This window comes from Ovis aries, chromosome 24 (genome assembly GCF_016772045.2).
Source record: "Ovis aries strain OAR_USU_Benz2616 breed Rambouillet chromosome 24, ARS-UI_Ramb_v3.0, whole genome shotgun sequence".
Lineage (NCBI taxonomy): Eukaryota > Metazoa > Chordata > Mammalia > Artiodactyla > Bovidae > Ovis > Ovis aries.
Window position 1 is genome coordinate 36,315,652 of NC_056077.1, and position 10,559 is coordinate 36,326,210.

Consider the following 10,559-nt stretch of genomic DNA (forward strand, 5'->3'; position numbering starts at 1 on the left):
GAGTTTGCTTTCCTGTGTGACTGGCAGTCACTTCCACAGCATGAGTCCTTCCTCACCAGGAACCCTCAAGCCAGAGGGAGAGGTTTTGCTAAATGAGAAGGCTGATTTTCAGAACCCCAAACCAAACTGCCTTCAAGCAAACTAGAACCAAGTTCAGTTACTAACCTTTAAATCAAAGTCTTTCAAGCTCTTGTGACCTCCCCCAACAGTAAAATCGATGTCATAACTAGCACACGTCTATATACATACCTATAAAAGTGCCAACAAAATATTACCATGGAAGTTACTTTTTACTTTATTTTTAAAAAGGTTTTGACCTAGTAAATCAAGACCCACATATGGGTCATCAACTGCTCTGATAAACACTGCTTTAGATGACTCATTTTATAAATAGGAAAAATCAGATCCTCCTACAAATATCCAAGCAAATAAGCGCTTATGACCTGTGTGCCCAGTAAGTCAGAGGGAAGGCTTTTCTTTCCCACTTAGAACAGCCCAGCCACAGGGTGTGAAGGGCTCTGAACCACAGCTGTTTAGAACACTTTGGATCCCCCAGGACCAGGAATCAAATGAAGCAGTGTCAATCCCTCCCACAGCCTAATACAAAGGAGGCCCCATCTTTGTCTTTCTCTCTCCTTAAGCCCTCATCCTTCCTGTGCCCAGGAACTATCAACAGAGAAGCTGATACTTTCCTCACACACTAGACCCCAGCTGCTGGCCAGCAGGCAGGAGTATCTACTTTATTCTCTCTGCCTTCTTCCGCAAGGATGAAATATTTTAAAACAAACACTGGGATTGTCAGGCTTCTGCTCCGCACTAACATTTGTCTTATGTTGCAGTGTCTGTAAGACAATTTATGCTCTTTCTATGAAAGCAGGAAACACTAGGGTTCCCCTCCTGTATCTAAATCTTTGTCAAGTTTTTTCCTACTCTCCTCTCCAGAATTTACACAGGGGAGAGGCAGTGCAGCGGGGCAGGTGGCCAGGCACCAACATAACTTGAAACTTTTTATTGTACAGGACAATGGCTACAGACCACAAAGATCCAGGAAGACCCACTGCTTGGGCCCAACAAAAGACAGTATTTGCCCTCTCAATTCAGAGTTCTCTGGGCTGCCAGGGGATGGGCTTTTTCCTACATGGGTCTGGTTGAAGATCCATGACAGTACTCAGGACAAGAAGGGCCACATCTGAGCCCCAGCTGTATGGGGATGGGTGGATAAGGTGGGACAGCTTCATCTCAGTTACTTGGGCGTGACCCTGAAGACACGGATGTGGATGGCAGAGTTGTTGCGGATCCGGGTCAGCGGCTCTCGGGAATCAGTCTCCGGTTCCAGCTCATCGACAAGCTCCACGGTGGAGGTATTGGCAGCCACTTGCAAGGACCCGAAGCTGCCCGCCTGCAGTTGTAGGGCAATGTTGATGGCCCGGTTGATGGCCAGGCCCAAGCCGTGAATGTAGATCTCACTGCATGCGTTCTGACCCCGCGCCCCTCCGTCCAACAGCTTCTGGCAGCGGGCCAGCTGCGCCTTAAAGTCAGTCTTCATGTTGACATAGATGTCATTGGGCCTCCGGGGCAGGCGGTGGGGAAGCCGCTTCCGCAGGGTGTACTCCACCGGGTCCAGATCAGCCTCGACAGTCCCGCGGGGCTCTCGGTTTTCGGCCATGCTGTGAGCCCTGGCACGGGAAAGGGACGAGATCAGTCAAGGGTGAGGAGCATCCTCCGCTTCCTTCCAAATCCTTTGGGTTTCCAGCCCAAAGGGTGCCCCCGGGAGGGGGGGCACTCGACGCCCCTCTTCCCTTCCACTCTCAGTCTCCTCCCACTCACCTCCAGCTCCCGCAGCTCCCCCACCCTCAGTTCCCGGACCTTCATCACAACGCTCCCCACCTCGGCTCCCTCCACCGCCCCTTTCCCCAGCTCTCCAGAGCCTACTCTCTCCGGTCCCCGTCTTCCCCACGCGCACGCGGCCCGCTCCCCTGCCAGGCCACTCGAGCGTTGCGCCGACTGGCCAGAGGAAGTGGCGCTGCCTGCGACCACCGGGACCCCAGCAGGGAAGAGGGGCGCGCCGCACGGCCGCCGGAACGCTGAAGCCCTGCCGGCGCGAGGCGTCGGAAAAGGGTGCCGAGTGCGCACGCGCGTCCGCCCCCGCGCCGCGGCTGGGCCTGAGGGATCCACGAATCGCCTTCCCGGCCTCCGTTCTCCCCGCCCCTTTCCTCAGGGCTGGCAAAACCGCGCGAGGTGTTTGAATAACGCGAGGCTTCCGGGGCTGACGGGATCTACCACGTGTACGCCTCCCAGGCGGGGCGCGGAGGCGGGAGGCGGGTACCAAGTCCGAGTCCGGGGAGGATCTGGGTAGGGAAAGCTCTGGCTTTTTGCGGCCAGTCCAAGTCCCCGGTTCGCGAGGGGTTGGGGGGTCCCCAAAGGGAGAATAGAGGAGAGGAGGCTATTGTGGCGACTTGGAGAATTTGGGAGTCAGGGCCTTCCAAAGATGGTAGGGAGAGCGCCGAGTTCCATAGAACGTGATCGGGAAGGTGTCTGCGTCCGTCGCAGTTTTTCGGGTCAGGAGGCGTGGCAGAGTTGGCAGAACCGACTTCCCGCCCAAGGTTCGCGTCGCCCAAAGACCGAGAGCGGGTAAACGAGTACCGAAGCCCGGTCTTGTGGGAGGACAGCGCTCTGACACCTCTCTGCAGTTAACGGGGAGCCGTCCTCCCATTTCTCTGGCAGGGCTGACTCAAAGGCCAATCCCTTGGGGACCGAGGGCTATGAGCTGTTGTGGTTGAATCGCTATGAACTGCAGCTCGCTAGGCTTCCGTGTCCTTCACTCTCTCGGGGAGCCTGCTCAAACTTATGTCGGTGATAATGTCGGCATTGAGTCGGTGATGCCATCCAATCATCTCATCCACTGTTGGCCCCTTCTCCTGAGCCGTAGGCCTCCCCCTCCCAAGCGTTCACGGCTTCCTTGTGGCCCCCCCCTGACCCACCCACTCGGACCCCTCAACTGCCCTCCAGCTCTTCAGTCATTGCGAGCACTCGGGAGCTGGGACGTACGCCCCCTGGCGGGAAGGGCAGCGCAGCACTTGGGGGGATTGGTGGCTCTCCAAGACCACTGGGAAGGGGCTCTCGGCCCAGATTGGTTTAGCTTTTGGAGCATTCCATTCGAAAATGAGTTAGACCTGCATTGGAGACCTCAACTACTCTCCTCTGAAGTTTCCTCATCACTCAAATAGGGATGACAATTCCCATCTTGCTACTGAGTTTCAAAACCCAATATAACCTTATAAACTGTAAACCTGCACGTGTGAATTGGCGTTTTTATGTGCCCCCAGACCGCTCTCTTATTGCCTAGGGTGGAGTTTGACCCCATATGACTAAAAGGTTGGAAAGAGGCCAGGCTCTTGCGAACTTAACCTCCCAGCACCATTTAAAGCCTGCACTTCTTTTAAGCTTCAGATTCTTAGGATTGGTGGCGTTTATTTGGGGGTGAAGAGGAAAGGCTGACTACAACTCTTCTGCCTCAGCAGTGACATCTGAACTGAACGTATTGTATATATATAATACGTGTGCCCCTGGGTCTTAGTTGGGGCACATGGCTCTTTAGTTGCAGTATATGGGATCTAGTTACCTGCCTGGGGATGGAACCCAGGCTCCGTGCATTGGGAGTGTGGAGTCTTAGCCACTAGACCATCAGGGAAGTCCCTGAACTGAATTTTGATGGGCAAACAGGAGTTCTTCAGGGAACCAAGGAGTTTTCTGGAATCACTGAATACTATTTTTAAAAGAATGGACTCATAATCCAAGTTTTCACCTCAAGGAACTAGAAAAAGTAAAGCCAAAGGGAGAAGATGGGAGGAAATAAAAAGAGCAAATGTCAATGAAACAGAACACAGAAGTAAACTCAAACTACAAGCTGGTTCTTTGCAAAGATCAATAAAATTAGTAAGCCTCTAGCAAGACTGACACGAAAGAACAAGAGAAAGAAGACTCAGATTACGATTCCCAGAAATGAAAGAGGGAATAGCATTAAAAACCCCTCACATTATAATATACTTAGAGAATAATACTAACAACTCGACAGAGATAAATTCCACAACAGAGATAAAGTGGAGGCATCCCTGGTGGCTCAGACAGTAAATAACCTGCCTGCAATGCAGGAGGCCTGGGTTCAATCCCTGGGTTGGGAAGATCCCCTGGAGAGGGCATGACAACCCACTCCAATATTCTTGCCTGGAGAATCCCCATGGACAGAGGAGCCTGGCAGGGTACAGTCCATGGGGTCACAGACTCGGACATGACTGAGTGACTAAGCACATACTGGCAATAAGCAATCAGAAGTCAAAATTTAAAATCATTTACAATCATTCCAGAGAGGGGGGAAGAGGATGGAGGAAGGGAGGGGGAGGGAAAATCATTTACGTATAAGTTTAACAAAAACATGTACAAAATGTGTATGCTAAAAAATACAAAATGCTAATCAAAGGAGATCTAAACTGCTGGAGAGCTAGACCGTGTCCATCTATTGGAAGACCAAAGTTTCATGCAATTCCTATGAAACCCCAGGCAAAAGTTTTATAGATGTAGATAAGTTCATTGTAAAATTTATATGGAAAGGCAAAGGAAGTTAAAGCAACTTTGAAAAACGAAAAGTTGGAATCACACTACCCGATTTTAAGACATTGTCTAAACACAGTATCAAGACAGTGTGGTATCTGCCAAGGGGCAGGCATAAAAGTCAATAAAATGGAGTAGAGAACCCAGAAACAGGTTCACACTAGTACAGCCAGCTGATTTTTGACAAAGGTGCAAAAGCAGCTGAATGGGGAAAGAATGAGTCTTATCAGCAAGTAGTGCTAAAACAATTCAATAATTAGGCAAAGAACTGAAATTGAACCTCAGCCCAATGCAAAGAAATTAACATAAAATGGATGGTAGATCTAAACATAAAATGTAAAATTATAAAACTATTAGAAGAAATACAGGAAAAAAAAGTCTTCATGACATATAGTCAGGTAAAAAGTTCTTAGATACACCCCCAAGGGCACAATCCATTAAAGAAAAGAATTAATACATTGTACTTCATCAGAATTAAAAATCTTTTCCTCTGTGAAAGGCCACCCAGCCACAGTCTGGGAGGAAAATCACACATCCAACAATGGACTCATCTCCAGATTAGAGAACTCTCTAAACTCAAGCATTTGAAAGGAATTAGAAAATGGGCTTGGAGAAGGCGATGGCACCCCACTCCAGCACTCTTGCCTGGAAAATCCCATGGATGGAGGAGCCTGGTAGGCTGCAGTCCATGGGGTCGCTAAGAGTCGCACACGACCGAGCGACTTCCCTTTCACTTTTCACTTTCATGCATTGGAGAAGGAAATGGCAACCCACTCCAGTGTTCTTCCCTGGAAAGTCCCAGGGACGGGGGAACCTGGTGGGCTGCCGTCTATGGGGTCACACAGAGTCGGACACGACTGAAGTGACTTAGCAGCAGAAAATGGGCTTGAACAGAGGGTTATTTAGCAAACAGGGCATAAGGATGCCAAATAAGCACAAAAGATGTTCAACATCATTAGCCATGATGGAAATGCAATTAAAACCATGATGAGATGCCACTCCCCACCTATTGTTTGTTCTGTTGTTTAGCCGATAAGTCCTGTTGGACTCTTTTGTGACCCTACAGACTGTACCCTGCCAGGCTCCTCTGTCTGTGGGATTTCCCAGGCAAGGATACTGGAGTGGGTTGCCATTTTCTTCTCCAGGGAATCTTCCTGCCCCTGGGATCAAACCCAAGTCTCCTGCATTGGCAGGCAGATTCTTTACCACTGAGCCACCAGGGAAGCCCTTACCCACCTATTAAAATGTCTAAAATAAAAAATTGCAGACTTTCCTTATAATATCAATAACCTCAGATATGCAGATGACACCACCCTTATGGCAGAAAACAAAGAGGAACTAAAGAGCCTCTTGATGAAAGTGAAAGAGGAGTGAAAAAGCTGGCTTAAAATTCAGCATTCAAAAAACGAAGATCATGGCATCCGGTCCCATCACTTCATGGCAAACAGATGCGGAAACAATGGAAACAGTGACAGACTCTATTTTATTGGGCTCCAAAATCACTGCAGATGGTGACTGCAGCCATGAAATTAAAAGACGCTTGCTCCTTGGAAGAAAAGCTATGACCAACCTAGACAGCATATTAAAAAGCAGAGACATTACTTTGCCAACAAAGGTCTGTCTAGTCGAAGCTATGGTTTTTCCAGTGGTCATGTATGGATGTTGAGAATTGGACCATAAAGAAAGCTGAGCACCAAAGAATTGATGCTTTTGAATTGTGGTGTTGGAGAAGACTCTTGAGAATCCCTTGGACTGCAAGGATATCAAACCAGTCCATCCTAAAGGAAATCAGTCCTGAATATTCATTGGAAGGACTAATGCTGAGGCTGAAGCTCCCCATATTTTGGCCACCTGATGCAAAAAACTGACTCATTGGAAAAGACCCTGATGCTGGGCAAGATTGAAGGCAGGGGAAGGGGACGACAGAGGATGAGATGGTTGAATGGCATCACCGATTCAATGGACATGAGTTTGAGCAAGCTCAGGGAGTTGGTAATGGACAGGGAAGCCTGGCATGCTGCAGTCCATGGGGTCACAAAGAGTCGGACATGACTGAGCAACTGAACTGACTGTGGTCGAGTGGTTAAGAATCTGCCTGCCAGTGCAGGGGACTCGGGAAGAGTCTTCTGGTCCGGGAAGATCCCGTGTGCCACAGGACAACTAAGCCCGTGCACCACAACTACTAAAGCCAGCACGTCCGAGAGCCTGTGATCTGCAACGAGAAGCCCCCACAATGGGAAGCCAAAGCACCACAACTAGAGAGGAGCCCCCACTCTCTTCAACTAGAGAAAGCCCGTACTCAGCAAAGAGGACCCAGTGCAACCCCAAATAAAAATAATAAAAAAAATTTTTTTGACAATAGTGAGTGTTTATGAGAATGCAAAGAAATTGGATCTCTCATACACTGTGGAAATCTTCAATGGTCCAGTCACTCTGGAAAATAGTTTGGCAATTTCTTCTAACCCTAAACTCACACTCACCACATGACCCAGCAAGAGCACTCAGGGAAATTTACAAACTTGTACATGAATGTCCACAGCAGTTTTATTTGTAATAGCCCCAGATCTGAAACAATCCATGCGTTTTTAAATGGGTGACTGGTTAAAGTGTGGTATATCCATATGATGGAATACTACTCAGCAATAAAGTTGGAATTAAGGAGACTTGTTAGGGTGCTGGAAGACTAGAAACCTCCTTGAACAATACTGGGCTGAGCAGTTCATGGTTTACTGTGAAAGGCCAACAAGATGAGCGAGACAGTGTGACCGACCACTGCTCAGCAGGGAGCATGTAGAGGGTTCAGTGGACCCTCAAGGAGGCACAGCCAATATAACCTTGGGGGATGCAAGGTTTTCCAAAGGAAGCAAGGTCTAAGGCGAGGCAGGAATATCTAGTAGTGGGGCACAGATCCTGTGTAGTTCCTGGAAGGTCTCAGCTCTAGGAGATGGGGAAGTCGAAGGAACCAGCAGAGGACTCAGAAAGAGCAGCTGGTGAAGCAGGAGGAAAACCAAAGGAGTATGGTGATACGGAAACCAGGTGAAGAAAGCTTTTCCCGGAGGAGGCAGTGACCAGCTGAATCGCGTGCTGATGACAGGCCACACTGGATTTATCAATGTGATCATTTTGCACTGGTGACTTGGCAAGCATTTACACTTGACCAACCAAAGAACTTTGCTTAGGGCAGCAATTGTAAGGCCCATTTTGTCTGATAATTAACAATAAGCACTGTTAATGAGCTATCATTCCATTACTCAGGCTGCCTGTCTTTTCATGATATCTAAAATGTTTTCCAAACTCTGACATACAGATAAATATGAAGGCTTGCAACCTAGGTGGGTGAAGCCAGGTATTAAAATACACTGATTTGACACTAAGATGGTCCTTACCTTTTTGCATTTCATGGAAGGCAAACGCTGCAGGGGAATCTGCCATTAGGAAAAAAGGCAGAGAGGTTGGCTGTTCAGTCTTACTTGAGACCTCCCTTTCATCTCAGTTAATCATCTAACTGCATCTCTGTTTAGTTCAAAGCTTCCAAATTTAAAAAACACAAACCAAGATATTTCACAGCACAGTACCTGAATAAACAAAAATCTTAGGTCCAAGTGATTTCTTCATTCAGAAAATTTTCTTTAATTTTGTACAGAAAATTCACAGTTCCGATTTATGTCATTTCGCGAAGAGGCTGCGTATACAATTCAACTTCCACGGTGTCAGCAGCAGAAGCATTCCCACTCTACAGCTGGGGCATAATGACTTGGCCAGGATCACAAGATGGTACACAAGGAACCCAGGATGACCGATCATTCACTCACTCCCAATTTTCCACCCTGGAGTCTGGCATGCTCTCCCTAGCAATGTACTCCTCCTCAATCAAAAGCATTTTCATGGGGACTTTCCTGGTGGTCTAGTGGTTAAGACTCTGCACTGCCAATGCAGGGGGCACAGGTTCAATCCCTGGGCAGGGAACTAAGATCTCACATGCTGTGGGGTGAGGCCAAAAGATTAAAAAAATGAAATCATGCCAGCACTCAAAGCCCTAAGCTTTAAGTTCCTCTTTGCTTCTCATCCAACAGGCAATCCACGTCCTCTTCTCCCATCATCCTAGACTGTCACTATTCTAAAGTCAATGCCCACTTTTCTCAAATCTACCCAAATCCTGCCCTTTCTGCCCCACACAAGTCACCACTTTCCCTGACTGCCTCCACTTCACAGGGATCCCCCTTTTCCCCTGTAACATTTCTCTACCATAACTGACAATCTCATGCTTGCTAATCAATAATTAAAACATGCTAAAACCTTACTCAGGGGGTAAGACACAATCTGGAAAAGCGAAGAAACGAAACGGCAACAACTAACGTTTTGGAGTAAGAAGACACAGCTGCCAGAACTGAGAATCTTTTCCTATGAGAACTTGACCTGAGAGTGGATTCTGCTGATACATTTTCATACAGTATGAACAGTGTGAAAACCCTGGACTCAGAAGGCCCTGCCAGCTAACATCTGTGAAGTGCTTGCCGTATGCCAAGCATTGTGTTCCAGCGCTCTACCATACAATCCAGAAACTCAGAGATTAGTAAAGTGCCCAAGGCCACAGTCTGGAATGGATGCAAGCCCTCACCTTTTATAAAAAAAAAATATGTTTATTATTTGGCTGCACCCGATTTGGGTTGCAGCCTGCTGAACCTTTAATTGTTGCACGTGGGATCTAGTTCCCTGGCCAGGGAGTGACCAAGGCCCCCTGTATTGGGAGCAGGGAGTTGTAGCCACTGGACCACCAGTGAAGTCCCAACAAGTCCTCACTTTAAACAGCTGGATTTTCCAGCCTCTGAGCAAGCAGCCTCACTGACTAGACTGAGACAGGAATCCTGATTGCAAGAAAGTCAAGGGAACTGAAAAAAGCAGACATGAAAACTGCAACTGCATAAAAGCCTGGGGTGTGCTCCGTGCAAGAACAAAGGGCCTTCCTGGTAGCTCCCGTTCGCGATCCGTTTTGGCACAAAACAGAGGGCTCAAGTTCCAAGTTTGAATGTACCTCCCCTGGTCCTGAGGATTACATTGTTTTTGGTAACGGCTGCTTTAGAAAGCTGGGGAGTAAGAGTATACATTCTGGAGTAACTTCCAAAGCAAACGGTAAAAACACACATAAAACTTTTTCATCCTAAAAAAAGTTCAGGAATCGGAAAAGTCATTCTTGAAAACCTTTTTAAACAAAGACGGTGTCAATCTACTTCTTGTATTTGCACAGTAGTTTCTCTCTTGCCAAAGCCTCTCACACGCACCTATTTTAATTCTCTCAGCACTCTGGAAAGAGAGTGGAGTGGGAGCTGGGGATGAGGCAGAGAAGAGCCTCAGTATCCTACTATATAATAGAAACTGAGGCCCGATAGCGTTAAAGCGTTAAATCCTTTGCCCCCGAGGTCTAGGGGGCCACTCAGTGGAGGAGTCAGATAGAAACTCCAGATCTCACCAGCCAGCGCTGCCGCGGACAGTTTCTAAATCATTCGGCTCCTCGTTTACTTCATACACCCCGGGATATCTGATGAACACACCTCCGGGTTGCATGTGGTCTTCTTCAACCCAGGCGGGCTTCCCGGAGGAAGCCGACCGTCCGGAGATCGGCGATGCCGCCAGCGGCGGCCTTCGTCGCGATGGTCGCGGGTCACGTGCCGGGGGCTGCCTGGGAGCACCCCCCGGGACACTCTCACCAGCCCCCCACCCCCGGCCCGCGGCAGGCAGGGTCACGTGAGGAACCGGGCTCCCGGGTCACGTGCCGGGGTGGGGGGGGGGGTCCGGGGGCGGCGGGCGTCCGGGCCGTGCCCGCCGGGCAGGCGGGGAGCGCGCCAGGCCGTGCGGGTCAGAGCGGGCCGGAGCCGCGGAGGGGGGCTGTGGCGGCGGCGGCGGCGGCGGCGGCGGCGGCGGCGGGGGCGGCCCCGCGTCCGCGTCACGTGGTG

General features: G+C 49.2%; 1 protein-coding gene and 1 non-coding gene across 8 annotated transcripts; one reads left to right on the top strand and one right to left on the bottom strand.

Annotated features, from left to right (window-relative positions):
* Nucleotides 1-994: 994 nt before the first annotated feature.
* On the bottom strand, nt 995-10,352 carry POP7 (POP7 homolog, ribonuclease P/MRP subunit). Of its 7 annotated transcripts, none has more exons than XM_060406021.1 (3): nt 10,158-10,352; nt 7,995-8,033; nt 995-1,676 (listed from the first exon to the last, which is right to left on the bottom strand). In XM_060406021.1, exon 3 carries the CDS (start codon nt 1,664-1,666, stop codon nt 1,244-1,246), a length of 423 nt encoding a protein of 140 aa, XP_060262004.1. In that variant the 5' UTR covers nt 1,667-1,676; nt 7,995-8,033; nt 10,158-10,352; the 3' UTR covers nt 995-1,243. The 7 variants fall into 7 exon arrangements, with proteins under 7 accessions (XP_060262004.1, XP_060262003.1, XP_042096144.1 ...); XM_060406020.1 differs by having other exon boundaries at nt 10,076-10,352; XM_042240210.2 differs by lacking the exon at nt 7,995-8,033.
* TRNAG-GCC (transfer RNA glycine (anticodon GCC)) lies at nt 8,502-8,574 on the top strand. Its single transcript has one exon. It is a non-coding gene; the product is annotated as a tRNA-Gly (tRNA).
* Nucleotides 10,353-10,559: the final 207 nt, after the last annotated feature.

Coding starts and splice junctions, on each gene's coding strand:
- POP7 (XM_027961482.3), bottom strand. CDS start 10,170: ATGCAACCCGGAGGTGTGTTCATCAGATATCCCGGGGTGTATGAAGTA. Junction 1,677..10,075: donor GTCCGCGGCAGCGCTGGCTG/GTGAGATCTGGA, acceptor TTCCCGTGCCAG/GGCTCACAGCATGGCCGAAA.